The 20,481-nt window shown below is 37.3% G+C and overlaps 1 protein-coding gene across 1 annotated transcript in view; it reads right to left on the reverse strand.

Annotated features, from left to right (window-relative positions):
• HECW1 (HECT, C2 and WW domain containing E3 ubiquitin protein ligase 1) overlaps positions 1 to 20,481 on the reverse strand; it is a 578,356-nt gene that overhangs the window by 265,389 nt on the left and 292,486 nt on the right. The window contains exon 6 of the mRNA XM_016212519.2: positions 10,351 to 10,445. Coding sequence (XP_016068005.2) covers positions 10,351 to 10,445 — 95 coding nt within the window. The remainder of the gene's footprint in view (positions 1 to 10,350; positions 10,446 to 20,481) is intronic.

Here is a 20,481-nt window from a genome sequence, read left to right on the forward strand (position 1 = left end):
AGGTGGTGTAATTTTGATTGTAAGTCCTTGTTTTCCATCACATAAATATTTTATGTCCATCTTGTCTGTCCTGAAAAGTTTCTGCTGAGAGCCAACTAAAATTCTTATGGGAGCTACCTTCTAGGTAACTAACTGCCTTTGTTTTCTTGGTTTTAAGATTCTCTCTTTGTTTGTATCTTTGGCATTTTAATTATGATGTTTGCGACTCTTTTGATTCATCTTTTCTAGGATTCTCTGCACTTTCTGGATTTGTATATCTATTTCCTTCACCAGGTGAGGGAAGTTTTCAGTTATTATTTCTCCAAATAAATAGATTTTCAATTGCTTGCTCTGTCTCTTCTTCTTTTACTCTTATGATGTGAATGTTATGCTTTATGTTGTCACAGAGGTCCCTTAAGCAATTCTAAAAATTATTTTCTCCTTTTTTTCTGCTGTGTGGGTATTTTCCTCTACCTTGTCTTAAAAATTACTGATTCAATCCTCTGCTTCATCTAATTTGTTATTTATTTCATTTAATGTATTATTTATTTCAGTTATTATATTCTTCACTTCTGACTGGGTCTTTTCTGTTTCCTAGCTTCATTTTTATGTTTCCTATCTCTTTGTTAAAGTGTCTAGTGAGTTTATCTACTCTCCCCCCTAAGTTCATTGAGCATCCTAGTAACCACTGTTTGAAATTCTGAATCTGGTAGATTGCTTATCTCCATCTTGTTTAGTCCTATTCTTTCATTTGGGATATGTTTCTTTGTCTTTGTATTTGGCTGCCTTCCTGTGTTTGTTTCTATGCATTGGGTAGATCTGTTACATCTCCCCATATTGGCAACTTTGCCTTATGTAATAAGTGATTATGTGGCCTAGGGGCACAGCCTCCCTGACCACCTGAGATGGGTGCTCCAAGGGTGTCTTTTTCATGGGTCATATGTGTATTCTTGTTGTAGTTTAGCCTTGAGTGCAGTTGGCATATCAGTGGGTAAGACTGACCCAACATGCTGACTGACTGTGAGAACTGACCATGAGCTGTTGGATGAATTGTTGGGTGGGGGCTGGGCCATGGAATATAACTTGCTTTAGGGGGGTACTGGTGCCTGCAGAGTCCACCCTTTGGGTGTGTCATTTGTGGAGCTAATTGTATGGTCCTCTGGTGTGTTCTGAAGCTGGTCACCAGGTGCATTGGTTTGGGGGCCTCTTGGTAGTGGATCTGGCATAAGTCAAGGTCAGCTCCTTCTTGTGCCCAGCCTGGGGCCACTTCATAGGAACTAAATGTGATCTGTGGTTGGTAGCTGCCTTTGTTTGGTTTAGAGGCACCTGGAAGAGGTTATGCTGTGAACCCAGACCAGCTGTCTCTCATTCTGGGTTTGGGGCCACTTAGAAAGAGGAAAGGCTATGTCGAGGGTAGTTGTTGCTTGTTTGGCATTTGCAGACTTTTGAGACATTTTAGAAAATTTTGCCACATGGGCCGAGACTGGCTGCTTGTGAGAAGCAGCCACTGAACAGGTTTGGGCTGGTGTGCAAGTTTGGTTTAGTGGGGCCTCAGGTAATCACTAGAGTAGAGTGGTGATGAATCTTCTTAGCCAAGTTTATGGAGACTCAGATTTGGCACTTGCTTGTGCCTGCAGGCTAGGTGGGGGCATGGCTGAACAAAGTAACAATGGGACCTGCTAGCATCAAGTATATTTTTTTAATTAGAAAATATTTTAATTTTGTTTTTCATTGGTTATTACTTTTCTCTATTTTCTTTTTTTTTTTTTAAAAAAAAACTCTTATTGTCTGTAGATTTTATCTCAAGGGCTTTTAAAATCTATTTTCATCTCCTATTTCCATTGAGCTTGAAGTGAATTTTCTTATTTTTTCTTCTATTTCAGTGAAGCACTAGAAATGGTTTCATTAAAGTTGATCCAAGACAAAGAAGTCAATCTACCACTATTACTTAACATGATTCTAAAAGTACCAGCAGTGACATTATTGAAAGAAATGGCAGATGTCCTTTTGTATTTATGAAGAGGATGATGAAATTTTCTAATAGATTATTTTGGTAATATTAGCTTTCTGAATATCAATGCAACATTACAGCCTAGGTATAAGGCTCAGGTAGTGAAATTATTTTAATGTACTTTTGAAATATATTTGCTGATATTTAACTTAAGGTTTCTATATTTATATTCATCAATAAGATTTTTCAGTAGATTTTCAATTTAGTGCTATAATACCAGTTCTGTTTTCAGTGTTATGGGGTCTAATAAAAATTATTTTAGAAGTTTTTTTCCCCTCTAAGAAGTTCAAATTGTATCAGGTTTATCTATACTCAATCATTTGAAAAAGTTCACCTATGAATACATCTATTTTGCATTGTTTTACAAAAAAACAAACACTTTTCTCATCAGACATCCTACAGGCCAGAAGGGAATGGCATGAAGTATTCAAGGTATTGCAAAACCAAGACGACTCTATCCAGCAAGATTATCAATCAAGCTGGATGGTGAAATAAAGAGCTTCCCAGACAAAAAAAAAAAAAAAAAAAAAAAAGGTTTAAAGACTTTATCACTACAAAACCAGCATTACAGGAAATGTTAAAGGGACTGCTATAATTAGAAGTAGAAATAAAGAGAATGAGAAACATAGCTATAAAGAAACAGAATGTCAGTAGATAAGTATCTTTCAATAATAACCTTAAATGTAAATGGATTAAATGCTCCAATAAAAAATATAGGATGGCTGAATGGATAAGAAAACATGACCCAAATATATGCTGTCTACAAGAGACCCACCTCAGAACAAAAGACTCATACAGGATGAGAGTGAAGGGATGGAAAAAAAATTTTCCATGCAAATGGAAATAAAAAAAAAAAGCTGGGGTAGCAATACTTATATCTGACAAAATGGACTTCAAAATGAAGACCATAACAAGAGACAAGAAAGGTCATTAAATGATACTAAAGGGATCAATCCACAAGAGGATATAACCCTGATAAACCTATATGCACCCAATATAGGAGCACTTAAATTTATAAAAAAAAACTTCTAGAGGACTTTAAGGGAAAGATCAACAGCAATACAGTCATACTCAGGGACTTGAATATCCCACTGACTTCACTGGATAGGTCTTCCAAACAAAAAATCAACAAGGAAACAGTGACCCTAAATGACACACTAGATCAGATGGATTTAATCGACATTTACAGAACATTCTACCACAAAGCTGCAGAATATACATTATTCTCAAGTGCACACAGGACCTTCTCAAAGATAGACCACATGTTAGGATACAAAACAAGTCTCTACAAGTTCAAGAAGATTGAAATCATATCAAGCATCATCTCGGATCAGGATGGCATGATATTAGAAATCAACTACAATGAAAACACTAAAAGATATTTAAACACATGGAGACTGAAAAGCATGCTTTTAAACAATGAATGGGTTACAAAAGAGATTAAGAAAGAAATAAAATATTTCCTGGAAACAAATGAAAATGAACACACAACAACTCCAAATCTATGGGACACAATGAAAGCAGTCCTCAGAGGGAAGTTCATAGCACTACAAGCCTACCTCAAAAAACAAGAAAAACTTCTAATAGACTCTTTAACTCTACAACTTATAAACTTAGAACAACAAAAAAATCCCAGAGTAAGTAGAAGGAAAGAAATAGTAAAGATTAGAGCATAAACAAATGACATAGAGACTAAAAAACAATACAGAAGATCAATGAAACCAAGAGCTGGTTCTTTGAAAAGATAAACAAGATTGATGTACCTTTAATCGAACTTATCAAGATACAAAGAGAGAGAACCCAAATAAACAAAATCAGAGACTAAAGAGGTGAAATAACAAATGACCCAACAGAAATACAAAGGATTGTAAGAGAATACTATGAACAATTATATGTCACCAAGCTCGACAACTTGGGTGAAATGGATAAATTCCTAGAAAAATACAACCTTTCAAAACTCAATCAGGAAAAGTCAGAAAGTCTAAATAGGCCTATAACTACTGATGAAGCTGAAGCAGTAATCAAAGGACTCCAAGCACACAAAAGCCCTGGCCCTGATGGCTTCACAGGGGAGTTTTACCAAACATTCAAAGAAGAATTAACACCTATCCTCCTCAAACTATTTAAAAAAATCCAAGAGGAAGGAATACTTCCAAACTCTTTTTATGAGGCCAGCATTAGCCTAACTCCAAAACCAGATAAAGACACTACAAAGAAAGAGTATTATAGGCCAATATCCCTGATGAACATAGATGCTAAAATCCTCAACAAAATATTAGCAAATCGGATCCAGCAATATATGAAAGAGATCATACACCATGACCAAGTGGGGTTTATTCCAGGGATGCAAGGCTGGTACAATATTTGCAAATCAATAAACATGATATATCACATTAACAAATTGAAAAATAAAAATCACATCATCATATCAATAGATGCAGATAACGCATTTGATAAAATCCAACACCCATTTTTGATAAAAACTCTCAGCAAAGTGGGACTAGAGGGATCATACCTCAACATAATAAAAGGACATAAAAGACCTGTATTTGAAAACTACAGTACACTGAAGAAAAAACTTGAGAAAGATACAAGTAAGTAGAAGCATATACTGTGTTCATGGAATAGTAGAATTAACATCATTAAAATGTTCCTACTTATCCAAAGCAATCTATAGATACAGCACAATAGCATATTTCACAGATGTAGAACAAATATTTGAAAAATTTATACAGAACCAAAAAAGACCCCGAATTGCCTCAGCAATCTTGAGAATAAAAAAGTTGGAGGTATCACACTACTTGAAATCAAATTATGCTACAAGGCCATTGTAACTAAAACAGCCTCATACTGGCTTAAGAACAGGCATATTTATCAGTGGAACTGAACAGAGAGCCCAGAATAAATCCATGGTTTTATGTTAAATTAATATTTGACCAAAAGGCAAATGCATACAATAGAGTAGAGATGGTCTCTTCTATAAGTATTTGGGAAAATTAGACAGGTAGTTGCCAAAAAAATGAAAATAGACCACCAACTTACAACATACATAAGAATAAACTCAAAATAGATAAAACACTTACATGTAAGTTGCAAAACCATAAATATCCTAGAGAAAACATTGGCAGTAAAATCTCATACATCTGTCATAGCAAGATTTTTGCCATTGTATCTCTCTAAGGAAAAGGAAAGAAAGGGAAAAATAAACAAATGGAGCTACATCAAACTAAAACTATTTTGCAAAGCAAAACAATCAACAAAATGACAACAGAACCCACTGAATGGGAAAACATACATAGATATATGTATATATATGTATATTGATTTCAGAGAGAGGAAGGGAGAGGGAGAGAGAGAGAAACATCAATGATGAGAGAGTCATTGATGGGCTGCCTGCTGTGTGCCCCCCATTGAGGATCGAGCCCACAACCTGGGCATGTGCCCTGACTGGGAATTGAACTGCAATCTCCTGGATCATAGGTCAATGCTCAACAGCTGAGCCATGTCTGGCCGGGAGGGAAAACATATTTACTAATGATATATCTGATAAAGAGTTTATCTCCAAAGTATATGAAAAATTTTTACAGCTCAACACCAAAAAGACAATCTAATTTAAAAATGGACAAAGGACCTGAATAGACAGTTCTCCAAAGAGGACATACAGATAGCCAATAGACATATAAAAAATGCTCAACATTACTAATTATCTGAGGGATGCAAATTAAAACCACAATGAGATATCACCTCAAACCTGCCAAAATGGCTATCACAAATAAGTCAACAAACAAGTGTTAGTTAGGATGTGGAGAAAAGGGAATCCTCGTGCATTATCAGTGGGAATGCAGACTGGTGCAGCCACTATGGAAAACAGTATAGAGTTTCCTCAGAAGATTAAAAATGAAACTGTCTTTTGACTCAGCAATATCACTTCTGGAATATAATTGAGCAAAGTTGAAACACTAATTTGAAAGAATATATGCACCCCTATGTTCACTGCAGCATTATTTATAATAGCCAAGATCTGGAAACTGCCCAAATGCCATCAGTAAATGAGTGGATAAGAAAGCAGTGGTACATTTACACAATGGAATACTGCTGGACACTATAAAAGAAAAAGAAAAAACTTACCTTTTCTGAGACCATGGATAGACCTGGAGATTATTATGCTAAGTGAAATAAGCCAGTTAGAGGAATAAAAATGCCATATAATCTCACCTATATGTGGAATGTAATGAACCAAATAAAATGACAAAATAGAAACAGAGGCACGGATACATGGAACTGACTGACGGCTGTCAGAGGGAAGGCGTATTGGGGGCCTGGATGAAAGAAGGTGAAGTGATTATGGAAGAAAAAATATATATTTTCACATAGACACAGGCAACAGTGTGGTGATATCCAGAGCAAAAGGGTGGTGGGTGGACATTGTGATGGGAAAAGAGGGGATAAATTGGAAGGAAAAGAGACTTTTCTTTGGGTGATGAACTCATGATGCAGTATGCAGATGGTGTTTTGTTGAGTTGTACACTTGAAACCTGTATGGTTTTGAGAACCAATGTCACCGCAATAAATTCAACAACAAAAAATTAGTCCCATAAGGGCTGAGGAAAAGAAAATGGTTTTAAAAATCAAAACATGTTTAGGAGAGAAAAAAAGCATTACAGAAAGTTACTGGTAGAGTCAACTTATGGATACCTCAAGACTCTATGCTCATGGCCCTGAAGGAGGCTTTACCATGTAAACTTTCTCTGCCACAGTCTTACCCAGAACAGGAAAGTGTTTTTTCCCTCTTTCTACTCAAGGGAACGTGGCGGTGTTGGTTGATTAGTGAGATGTAGAAGAAGGAGCAGTTTAACTGGAATGAAGACTATTAGGTCCCATCACACTCTGCCTTGAATTTTATTCATCAATGTGCATGCATCATCTCTCCATTGGACTACAAATTATTTAAAGGCAATTATATTCTACTCGTCTTTGCATCCTTCCATGTCTAATAGAGTAATCTGCATATAATAGAGACTTAGTAAAATTTGAAGGAGTACTAAATGAATAGAGTTTGAAAACATGGGCTTAATGGCAAAAGAAAATATGGTCCTTCCTGCCAAGAAATATATGCTTTTGCCTAATACAAGAAGGGATATACGTTAAATGTAGAGTCTGTGGTTTCCTAGAGTATAGTCATAACGAAAGTGAAGAGTCTGCGACCTGAAATTTTTAAAGTACATGACCAACTCCAGCAAAGTATAGCTAATGAAAGGATAACATGGGACAATATCAGTCATAGAAGGGTGGTGACAATATTTTCATATATTACAAGTGAAATGAAGAAACTAAATAATCTGATGCTAAAAATGTTCAGTGTTTTGTTTGATAAAATAAATATCTGTAATTTTTTTAAAGACTAAAATAAGTAAGAGTCCTGGAAAGATGAGGATAGATGACAATCTCCTTTTATAACAGGGACCTCAATAGATATCAGTAGGAAAAAGGATAAGACAGAATGAGGAAATGAGAAAAAGAACTAATACATATTGATAACCTGCTAAGCTCAAATCATTAAAGTACTGGTTATACTAAGGGAGCATTTGATATCTCATCCCCCCTTTTCAAAAATTACAGTTTTAGTATATTGTCACAAACCTACTCAGTGACTTTTGGGACATAATATAATAGCCATAGACAACCAGCTCTTCATAAGACATTACTGTAGCACCAGCAATCCTCAATTTTAAAACAGAGATCAACCAAATAATTTACATGCATATATGCATAATCCATAGACACAGACAATAGTGTGGTGAAGGCCTGGGGTGGGAAGTAGGTGGAAGGGGTCAATGGGGAAAAAGGGGGACATCTGTAATATTTTGAATTAAAAAAAAAGAAATAAAAAATTAAAAAGAAATAAAAGCAGATACTCAAATGTATTGATAAATTAATTTTTGGACATTTGAATAGCATTTTCCCTTAGAAACAGTGTGTTGAAGTCCCAGATCAAACTGCATAGGTTTATTTAACCCAGAAGGTTGCTAGTATATAGCAGTAACTGAACTGAGTTGCAAAAAATATAATCTAGGTTTGGTTTGGTTCCATTGCCTTCTAGCCAAGTGGTCACTTAACCAAATTGATAGTTCCTGCCTGTCTCACAAATGTGCTGTGAATCAATTAGAATAATGCAAGTAAAACTCCTTTGAAAAGTGAACCATGGTTTAGAACAATAAGGACCACTAAAAGTTTACTGTAAAACCCAACTGCACATTAAAATAATTTCTTGCAGGAAAATTCATGTTCCCTTCTACCACAGGACTCTAAGTGCTCATCTCCAGTGAGGAAATGGGATGACTATTCTGTCACCCCTGGCGTCACATGGGCTTTATGAATTAGCTCTCATATGCATGAGGAGTAATAAGAGAAACAAAAGTAGAAATATCACATGATCTCACTTATATGTGGAATCTAAAGAACAAAATTAACTGATGAACAAAATAGATCCAGAGACACAGAAGCATGGAACAGACTGAAGAATCTCAGAGGGAAGGTGAGGGTGGGGAGTGGGTGGGGAGAGATTAACCAAAGAATTTATATGCATAAATGCATAACCCATGGACACAGACAATAGTGTGGTGAAGGCCTGGGGTGGGGGGTGGGTGCAGGATAGAAAGAGTCAATCAGAGGAAAAAGGGGATATCTGTAATTCTTTCAACAATAAAGATAAATTTATTAAAAAGTAGAATGTACATTAAAGTGTCCACTGAAGTGTCTACTGATTTATGTGAGAAAATCATTGTGAAGATGATAATCAGAACAGCAACATGTCAAATTATTTCAAGATGTCTAAGTTTTAAGTATAAGCAATGGCAGTACACATGGGACACAAAAATGGGGTGGGGTGAGTGCTGACACAGAATCAATGCAATCTCCTGAATAATATGATCAAAGCACCTCATATGGTGTTTCCTCTTCTTAGACATAAGCCATTGTTTCAGGAATCAGCAGCCCCATATCACATGACTTACTTCCATGGCAAAAGCCAGCCAAGCTTGCATCTAGAAAACTTTCTCTAAATTGGCTCAACTCCACTTCTAGACTCCTTCCTTCTCTGTCTGCTTTGTGTTCAATGCCTTTTACCTTATCTCTGGTTTAATTCAGCACCATCTCCAGCCTTGCTGCTTCGGTTTAACTGATCCCCATGCTTTCACAATTGGCTACATGTATCAGGACCTCTTAGGCTTTTCCAGGTACCCTCTTTTGAGGATGGCCTATATGAATGAGCCTAGAAGAATGATTCTGGCAAATTCCCACACACGAGTTTTGTCCCAGCCAGTAAAATGACATTACTTTTCAACCTAAATGGCTAGTGTACAGAAAGTGGTACAGCAATCAAAAGTGCACATGGTCCCTCTTGTTATCCCTGACCCCATGCTGTGTGTCTGCTCAAAGTAAGCCCTGATGCTCCTCCCCATCTCCTGCCCCAAGTCAGTGTCCAGTTCTGCTCTACTCAGGATGGAGGCAAATTGGCTTCAGGCTTGAAGCTACTGTCACCAAGGACTCAACTTGCTCATCTTAGGCACATTGAAGAACTGATTTGTAAGAGAGAAAAATGGTATCTTTTCAAGCCAAAGTACTTCCTGATCATTCATATTTCATTTCAAGTACACTCCCCCTCCCCAATAGGGAAAAAAACATCTTTTTTTAACTTATACTAGCATGACATAGTTTTCACTGTTTTTTATTCAGTCTCCCCCATTAACTAATTTTTAATTCATGCAAAAAGGATAGAAATGACATTTCATCTAAGGTAAAAAGCACTAGACTAACTTAGGAAAAGATGCTATTACTATATTACTGATCAAAGCCACAGAATAAGGAACAAAAGACATAGTTTTAAACCCTAATCTGCAATTAGCTAAGTGTGTGTCCTTAAGTACTTAAGCTCTTTGAACAGTTTCCTAATTTATATAAATAAATAAAAAGAACCAGAGATTTTAGTCTTTTCTAGGCCTACCATTTTATAATTCTGACTAAAATCAGTCATTTAATTATAAGCATAAAAAGAAATTAAAGCATATGAAAATGTAAATATTTGAGAGCAAGAAATTTAAAAATATGTTCCAAAGAAAGATTTATTATTCACTGTGATTAAGCATGAGATTATTAGAAACATCTGGCTCTCTACCGAAGCTTCTCTAACATTTCTTTAACAAAAAGTGGTATGCATTTTAATACGATTGTCTTCAGATCTCATTCCTCTTTATTATTTTGAGATGCATGTACATACACACACACATACAAATACAATAGCACATGGAAAAGTAAAGAAGCACAGAGTTAGGTCTGACTAAAGAGAAAGGAATGAGACTTACAGGAGCTGCTGAGTTTTTTACTGTGACACTTGGGGTGGTAGCTCTCAAGGCTCCACTCACTCCATGGTAGTATTTGAAGCAAATCTTAGTTTCACCTGAAAGACAAAAATAAAATGGAACTGAGAAGTAAGGTATAATACAGGAAGAAATAGCCAGGGCCAGAGAGGACACCATCAGGAACTGCAACCTAATTCCTCCATATGACTCTAAGAAAGTGGATACCTGCTAACAAGGGGTCCTGGGGGGCCAACTGGCCTCAAATTGCTAGCATCAATTTCTATACAGGGACCTCTCACAAAAACTACAGTTCAGGGAGAAGCCTGCACTAAGATGCCTTCCTTCTGCACTGAACAGCCTTCCTGCACTAGTAGGACTGAGGCTTTCCCCATCCAGTCAGAGCTGCATAGCTATATCCCACTAGCTTCTTCACTGATCAATCAGAGCAGCTCCACTCCAACCAATCAGGACAGTGCTTTTTGGAGCAATTAAACTGTGAGAATTCAGAGTCCTTGTTTGCGTAAGGAGAAATAAATCGGGGACCAGGGAGGAGGACTTCTGTTTATATGTCAGTTCCCCTACTCTGAGAGCATTTTCCCTTTCCACCAAAGACTGAAGACTGTGTTTCCTTGGCTGGAGCTGAAACACCAAAGATGTCACCCCAGAGCACAGGGGAGCAGACCAGTGCAGGTCAGAGCAGAGGTCAGAGAGTAGAGCAGAGAAAATCAGTGAGGAGCAGAGTACTGTTGTCCTGTTGGAGCGAAGCATGGCCCCAGGGCTTCCTTACCTCATGGTTTCCTAACAGCAGTGCTCTTTTCACAGCCATGCTATATCATTAAGCTGTTCCACAGCTGTGCTATATCACAATTCAGCTGTTTGCTGTTTCCTTCTTTAATGCACCTCAAACTGGGGATTCCTGTTGGTGGTGAATATAAGCCAATTACTTTGGTGGACACTCCCATAAGCCAGACAGGTCCAAATTGACAATGATAGTCAACAGGTGGCCTCATGAACAGGTCTGGCTTCTTTCTAAAAATGTGTCATATAAAATTGCTTTGGCCTTAGCATTTTTTACCCAAGTAAAATCTGTTATTTAGACTCCTCTATTAGAGGTTATTTCAAGAGGTTATTTCTTTTAAACTCTTAGTTCTAAGGTTTTAGGTAGTTTGATGCCTACCACCAGTCCGTTTCTTATGTAATTTCCTGTTGTGATTAAAAGCTTGGTAATTGAGGAAGACTTTGAGAAGTTATATAAACACATAGATGGGAGGCATATTTTCTAAACTGTGGCACACATCAATGGTAAGCTCTCTGCATCACAATTTTTTTTTTCCTTTTAAAGCTCTGAAGATATAAGCAGCAAAAATATGGCCTTGGGAAATCATGCTGCTTGGGTTTGAATTTCAGCTCCATTATTGAAAATGGGCAAGCCAACCTCCCTGTATACCATTCCTTATGTGTAAAATGGACCAACAATAATATATACCTCCTAAGGTTTTGGATGATAAAAGTGCTTAGAGTTCAACTAGGTGCTCAGTAAATGTTAGTGATGATGATGATGATGATGATGATGGAGACTATATGATTATGCTATGACTCCATTATTTTCTAATATTTTGTTCTGTAGAGGAAAATAACTGTGGCCAAGCTGAGTTTAGTTCATTTGAAGGTGACGCACTTTACCCAATTCACTGTTGTAGGACTTTTTCTTTAAATTTGAAAATTTTGCCAGGCTATATCTTAATCCCTTATATAAATTTTTTATTGAATTTATTGTGGTCATATTGGCTAATAAAATTATATAGGTTTCATATGTATAATTCCATAATACAGCATCTGTGTATTGTACTGTGTGTTCACAACTCAAAGTCAGTCTCCTTCTGTCACCATTTATCCCCCTTTACCTTTTTCTAAATGATGCCACCCCACTTTCCCTTTGGTAATCACCATGCTCTTTTCTGTTTCTATTTTTGCTTAATCACTTCACCTATTTCATCCAGGCCCCAAAACCTCTCTGCACTAACAGCTGTCAGTCTGGTCTCTGTATCTATCATCCTGTTTCTATTTTCTTCATTTGTTTATTTTGTTCATTACATTCCACATATGAGTGAAATCATATGGCATTTACCTTTCTCTCATGGGCTTATTTCTTTTTTTTTTTTAAGATTTATTTTATTGTTGAAAGTATTACAGATGTCCCCCATTTTCTCCCCTTTATCCCCCTTCCCCCATCTTCCACCCCTCCCCAGTCCTCCTGTCTATTCTCTGTGTCCATGGACTGTACATATATGCTTAAAAGTTCTTTGGTCAATATCTTCCTGTCCTCCTTCCCATCTTCCCACCCTCCTTTCTGCCTTCCCTCTGAGCTCTGTCACTCTGTTTCATGCTTCCATGTCTGTGCTCCTATCTTGTTTGTCAATTTATTTTGTTCCTTAGATTCCACATATAGGTGAGATCGTGTGATATTTATCTTTCTTGGACTGGCTTATTTTGCTTAGCATAATATTCTCCAGGTCCATTCTTTCTGTCCCAAAGGGTGAGAGATCCTTCTTTTTTACAGCTGCATACTGGCTTAATTCACTTAGCATAATACCTTCTAGGTACATCCATGCTGTCACAAAAGGTAAAATTACCTTATTTTTTATGACCATGCAGTGCTCCCTTGTGTAAATGTACCAAAGACTGTTATCCATTCATCTAATGATAGACACTTGAGCTGCTTCCAAATCTTGGCTATTGTAAATAGCGCAACAATTAATATATAGGTGCCTATATTTTTTAAATCAGAGTTTCTTGTTTCTTCAAATATATTACCAGAAGTGGAATTGCGAATCAAAAGGCAGTTAAAATTTTAATATTTTGAGAAATCTCTATATTCTTTTCTATAGTGGCTACAATAATCTGTATTCCCACTAACAGCGAACAACAGTTCCTTTTTCTCCACATTTTCACAAACACTTGTTGTTTATTGACTTACTGATGATAGCCATTATGGCAGGTGTGAGGTGATATCTCATTATGGTTTCAATTTGCATTTCGCTGGTGATTAGTGATGTTAAGCATCTTTCCAAATGTCTATTGGCAATCTTCTTGTGAGAAGCATCTAGTCAGGTCCTTTGCCCATTTTTTAATTGGATTGTTTGGTTCTTGGATGTTGAGTTTTATAAGTTCTTCATAAATTTTGGATATTAACTTTTTATCAAATGTATCACTGGTGAATACGTTCTCCCATTCAGTGGGTTGTCTTTTTATTTTGTTTGTGATTTCCTTTCCTTAGTCTGATGTAGTCCCATTTGTTCTAATCGGTCTACTCAAATTTTCTGATTCTTCCTGATTCAGTTTTGGAAGATTATATATTTCTAAGAATTTATACATTTCATCCAGGTTGTCCAATTTTTGGGCAGATAGTAGTTTGTAATATTTTCATACACTCCTTTGTATTTCTGTGGTGTCAGTTATAACTTTCCCACATTTGTTTCTGATTTTATTTTTTGGGTTTTCTCTTTTTTTCCTTTATGAGTCTGATTAAAGGCTGGTCAATCTTGTTTGCCTTTTCAAAGAATCAGCTCTTGGTTTCATTAATCTTATGTGTTGTTTTGTTAGTCTCTATGCCATTTATTTTCACTGTATTCTTTATTATTTCTTTCCTTCTACTTTAGGCTTTGTTTGTTGTTCCTGTTCTAGTTATTTTAGGTGTAAGTTTAGATTGTTTATTTGAGATTTTCCTTGCTCCTTGAAGTATGCCTGTATTGCTATGAATTTCCATCTCAGAACTGCTTTTGCTGTGTCCCATAGATTTGGGGTTGTTGTGTGTTCATTTTCATTTGTCTCAAGGTAACATTTCATTTCTTCCTTGATGCCATTGTTGATTCATTCATTGTTTAGTAAGATGTTATTTAGTCTCCATGTGTTTGTGTTTCAGATTTTTTTTTTTTTTTTTTGGTAACTGATTTCTAGTTTCATAATTTGTGGTCCAAGAAGACATTTGATATGTTTTCAAACTTCTTGAATTTATTAAGACTTGTTTTGTATCTTAACAAGTAGTCTATCTTAGAGAACATTCCATGTGCACTTGAAAAGAATGTATATTCTGCTGCTTTGCGGAGAAATGCTCTGAAAACATAAATTAAACCCACCTGGTCTAGTGTGTCATTTGAGGCCATGGTTTCCTAGTTGATATTTTGTCTGGAAGGTCTGTCCATTGATGTCAACTGGGTGTTAAAATTCCCTATTCTTACTGTATTGCTCTTGATCTCTTCCTTTATGTCCATCAAAATTCCCTTTACATATTTAGGTTTTCCAATGTGGGGTGCATATATGTTTACAAGGGTTATATTCTCCTATTGAACTGATCCCTAGCATTATGTAAGGTCCCTGCTATGGCCTTTGTTTTGAAGCCTATTTTCTTTGACATACGTATTGCTACACCAGCTTGTATTTTGTTTCTGTTTGCATGGAATATTTTTTTTATCCATTCTTCACTTTCAGTCTGTGTGTATCTTTTTTTCTGAGGTGTGCTCTTATAGACTGCATATGGATCATGGTTTTTTATCCATTAAGCTACCCTATGTCTTTTGATTGGAGCATCTAATATGTTTTTACATTTAAATTGTTGATAGATATGTTTTTTATTGCTGTTTTATTCTTTATAGCTATGTTTCTCTCTTTCTCTTTATTTTTTTTTTTTTTCTCTTAAAGAAGACCCTTTAACATTTCTTGCAATACTGGTTTGGTGTTAATGAACTCCTTTAGCATTTTTTTTTTTTTTTGGTCTGGGAATCTCCTTATTTTGCTTTCAATTTTAAACGATAGCCTTACTGGGTAAAGTAGTGTTGGTTGTAGGGCCTTGCTTTTCATTATTTTGACTACTTCATGCCAATCCATTCTGGCTTGAAATGTTTCTGTTGTGAAATCAGCAGACAGCATTATGGTAGCTCCCTTGTAGGTAACTAATTGTCTTTCTCTTGCTGCCTTCAAGATTCTCTCTTTATCTTTAACCTTTGCCATTTTAATTATGGTGTCTCTTAGTGTAGGCCTCTTGGGGTTCATTTTGATTGGGCTCTATGTGTTTCCTGGACAGGTGTGTCATTCTCATTTAAAAGGTTAGATTATTTTTCAGCCATTATTTCTTCAAACAGGTTCCCAATCCCTTGCTTTTTCTGATGTCTTTCTGCCACTCCTATGACGCAAATGTTGTTATGCTTGATGTTTTCCCAGAGGTCCCTTAGACTTCTCTCACATAAATTTTTGTTGTTGTTGTTGTTGCTTTGGTTGGGTGTTTTCTGTTATGTTGTCCTCCATAACACTGATTAAATCCTCTACTTCATCTAACTTAATGTTGATTCTTTCTAGTGCATTCTTTATTTCAGATACTGTATTCTTAATTTCTGACTAGTACATTTCTCTTAATCTTTTTATAAATTTATCTTTATTGTTGAAAATATTACAGATGTCCCGCTTTTTTATTTCCCATTGACCCCCTGCACCTGTTACCTGACCCTCTCACCACCACCCAAGCCTTCACCACACTATTATCTGTGTTCATGGATTACTTTATCATGACACTATTACAGATGTCCTCCATTTACCAACCTTTTGCCCAACTTCACCCAGCCACTGCCCCTACCAATGGTCTTCATCACAGTTTTTTCCATGTTCATGGAATATGCATGTATTTTCTTTGGATAATCTCTTTACCGTTTTTTATCCAGTCGCCACACCACCCCCATCTCTGAGATCTGTTAATCACTTCTATGTATCCATGCCTCTGTTTCTAGTTTGTTCATCTGCTTATTTTTAAAAATATTTTTTAATTGATTTCAGAAAGAGGAATGGAGAGGGAGAGATATAGAAACATCAATGATGAGAGAGAGTCATTAACCAGCTGCCTCCTGCACACCCCCTACTGGGATCAAGCCTGAAACCTGGGCATGTGCCCTTACTGGGAATCGAACTGTGGTCTCCTGGTTCATGGATTGATACTCAGCCACTGAGCCACATTGGCTAGGCTCATCTGCTTATTTTGTTCATTAGATTCTACATATAAGTGAGATCATATGGTATTTGTCTTTCTCTGACTGACTTATTTTACTTACCGTAATAATCTTCAGGTCCATCTATGCAGTTGCAAAAGGTTCCTTCTTTTTTAAAGCCACATATTGTGTAAACACACCACAGCTGTTTTATCCACTCATCTACTGATGGGCACTTGGGGGCTGTTTCCAAATCTTAACTATTATAAATAATGTTGCTATGAATATAGGGGTGTATATATTCTTTCTGGTTGGTGTTTTGAGATTCTTGGTTTATATTCTCAGAACTGGAATCACTGGGTGAAAAAGCAGTTCCATTATTAATTTTCAGAGGAAACTCCATACTGTTTACCACAGTGGTTGCACCAATCTGCATACCCACCAACAGTGCACTAGGGTTCCCTTTTCTCCACATTCTCATCAGCACTTGTTTTTTGATTTATTGGTGGTAGCTATTCTGGCAGGAATGAAGTGATACCTCATTGGAGATTTAATTTGCATCTCTCTGATGATTAGTGACATTGAGCATTTTTTCATATGTCTATTGGCCAGTCTATATTCTCTTTGGGGAAATATCTATTTTGGTTCTTTGTCCATTTTTTTATTTGATTATTTGTCTTTCTGGTGTTGAGTTGCATAAGTTCCTTATATTTTGGGAATTAACTCCTTATCAGATAAGTCATTTTTGAGTATAGAAGATCTATCCAGTGATGACAGTGGAGTTTTAAAGTTCCCTTCTATGACTGTCAATCTCTTTTTTTAAAAAATTGTATTGCTGTCAATCTCTTTTTTTAAAAAATATATCTTTATTGATTTCAGAGAGAGGAAAGGAGAGGGAGAGAGAGAGATAGAAACATCAATGATGAGAGAGTCATTGATCGGCTGCAGCCCTCAACCCGGGCATGTGCCCTGACCGGGAATCAAACCCTGATTGCCTGGATCCTAGGTCGATGCTCAACCGCTGAACCATGCCCAGCTGGACTGTCAATCTCTTCTTAAAGTCCACCAAGACTATAGGAGTCTATATATATTTAGGTGCTTCTATATTGGGTGCATATATGTTTGCCAGAGTTAAATCCGATTGTTGGATTGATTCCTTTTGTAATATGTAGTGACCCTCTTTGTCTCTTGTTATGGCCTTTGTTTTGAATCCTATATTGTCAGATATAAGTAGTGTTACACCAGCTTTTTATTTTTTTCCCATTTGCATGGAATATTTTTTCCATCCCTTCACTTTCATCCTGTGTGAATCTTTTGTCCTGATGTGGTTCTCTTGTAGACAGCATATATATTGGTCATGCTTTCTTATCCACTCAGCTACCCTATGTCTTGATTGGAGCATTTAAGCCATTTACATTTGAGATTATTATTGATAGGTACTTACTGCTTTTTTTCCTCCACCTGTTTCCTCCCACTCCCCTCTATATTTCTTTTTAAAGCAGCCTCTTTAACATTATTTGCAATGCTGAGAAAGTCTTTATTTTGCCCTCAATTTTAAATTATAGACTTGCTGCACACACAGTAAGCTTGGGTTCAGATCCTTGCTTTTCATTATTTTGACTACTTCATGCCAATCTATTCTGGCTTGAAATGTTTCTGTTGAGAAATCAGCTGACAACCTTCTGGGAACTTCTTGGTAAGTAACTAACTATTTCTCTCTTGTTTCATTTAAGAGTCTCTCTTTGTCTTTAACTTTTGCCATTTTTATCATGATGTGTGGATCTCTTTAGGTTCATTGTGATTGGGACTCTCTGATTCCTGAACTCATGTGACATTTTTCTTCACCAGGCTAGGGAAGTTTTCTGTCCTTATTTCTTCAAACAGCTTATCTATATCTTGCTTACTTCCTTCTCCTTCTGACTGGTTCTTTTTTATGGTTTTAATGTTCTCTTTGTTTAAGTTGTCACCGAAATCATCCATGTTTTCCTAAGCTCCTTGAGCATCCTTAAACCCATTGTTTTGAACTCTTCAATCTATATTTTGGTTGCTCCCATTTAATTTAATTTTTTTCTCTGGGGATTTCTAATGTTCTTTTATTTGGGGCATGTTTCTTCGTTTTCCAATTTTGTTTGCCTTTTTGTGTTTGTCTCTCTATAATAGGTAGATCTGCTATGACCCCTAAAAGTGTTAGGGTGGTTTTATGTTAATAGTGTCTTGTGGGGCTCAGTAGCAAAATCTTCCAGCTCACCTGAGTTAGGTGCTCCAGGAATGTCTCTTATGTGGGTTATGCATGTTCTCCTCTTGTAGTTAAGCCTTGAATGCTGCTGGTTATTTGTGCATGGAGTTAATCCTCTGGCTGGCTGACTATAAGAATCAACTTCAATCAAGGTGTATGGGCCACTGTGCTGAGGCTGCCCCCTAAGGAAAAGTTGTTCCCAGCAGGTTTTGGTCCCTGCCTGGAACTCTATTTGGGTGTGCCATTTGTGTGGATATTTAGATCAAGCTCTAGTGTGGTGTGAATCCCACTACTGGTTGTGTTGTTTCCCACTTAGGTGGTATTCCAGTGTAGGTTGATGTCAGACACTGCCTGTAACCAGCCTTAGGCTACCTGTCTGAAGCCACCATGTGATTTGTTGATTATGCCTGCCTGTACTGGGTGTGGATGTGCATAGGATAGGTCAAGTTGTGCACAAGGCTTGGCTTTCTCCAGCTCTGAGCCAGGGGAAGATCAGTAAAAGACCCAAGGCATCCTGAGATCCACCTTCACCTGTCGACCACTCCACATCCTCCTGAGGTTGCTTGGTCTTCCTTGAGAGCCTTCCAAAGAAAAACTGCAGAGTGGGCTCAGGCTGTCTGCAATCTGCTGTCTCTTCCAGCAGGTGCAAGCTCTATAGGACAGGGCAACCAGTGTTAGGAGGATGGGGCTAGTGGGTCTCCTGCTTGAGGGAGGCATGGTCAGGCAGGCAATAAAGGAAAGTGGTCCCTACTCCAGAGCCATATCACTCATCCTCTGCCTGAGTCTCTCACCCTAACCTCCCCAGAAAAGTGCGTCACAGGTTCAGGTTGGGTGCAGTCAGCTGTCCTCTCTGCAGGAGCAAACTTAGAAAGTGGGGCCACCAGGAGTCAGAAAAACAGGTCAAGTGAGTGCTCCTTGGGCAGAGGTCTGACTATGCACGTGAGGGGGGAAAATGGCTCCTGTTCCAAAACTACACAGCTGAATATCTGTATGAGTCCTCAATAAGAACTTCTCCAGAAAAAGAGGACACCAAATGTTCCTGTTGAGTGCAGCTGGCAGGCCTTTCTGTAGGACTCAAGCTCAGCAGGGTGGTGTCACCAGTAGTTGGAGGACTAGTTTAGTGCACTTCCCAGGCTGGTGCTGTAAGAACAAGAGTGTTCGAACCTGGAAGATGGCATCTGGTGGCAGTATGGAATAAGGATTCAGCACTGGGACCTCAGTGGCTGACACTCCATATCTCTCCTCTTCACTTAGATCTTCTCTGTATGACTCTGGTATGACCTGAGTCATCTTCCCTTTACTGTAGCCCCAGGTGATTGGCTGAGAACAAGATCCTTTGTACTGACCTTTAAAGAGAACACCTGGGCTTCTAGCAGATACCCTCTTCTCCCAATCAGACAAAGTCCCCACTGATTTTCACCACCAGATGCTATGAGGGCTCCTCTTTGCAGCTCTGGTGCTATGTAGGCTTCTCTTCCCAGTCCCCATGCTCCTCAAAGGGGACTTTAGCAGCTGAGATATCCTTCTGGATTCTTAATCACTACATGTGGGTGCGGGTCCAGTACTTTCTTCATCTCCACCCTTCTTACCAAAAAATGCAATATCTTCTAAGCAATATCTTTTAAGAACACACATTTTCTATGGCCTAATATTACAAGATTTTGGAATAGATTCAAGTAGATAAAGGTTAAAAGGTTGTTCGTTATTATTTCAGATACTTCATCTAAGGAGACCTACAGTAGTTCTATTTTTCTCTGCATTTCTAGTTCAAATGATAATTTTTAAAAATCTCCTCAAAGACTGAATACTAGACATTTCTGTTTTAATAGTTTTATTGTTTATTCATAGTAATTATGTATGTAGTTACAGAAGTTTGAGAAGGCAAAGTGATCTAAAGAAAAAGGAGGAATGTGGAATTGAATAAAT

The sequence above is a fragment of the Miniopterus natalensis genome, chromosome 10, assembly GCF_054644295.1.
Source record: "Miniopterus natalensis isolate mMinNat1 chromosome 10, mMinNat1.hap1, whole genome shotgun sequence".
NCBI lineage: Eukaryota > Metazoa > Chordata > Mammalia > Chiroptera > Miniopteridae > Miniopterus > Miniopterus natalensis.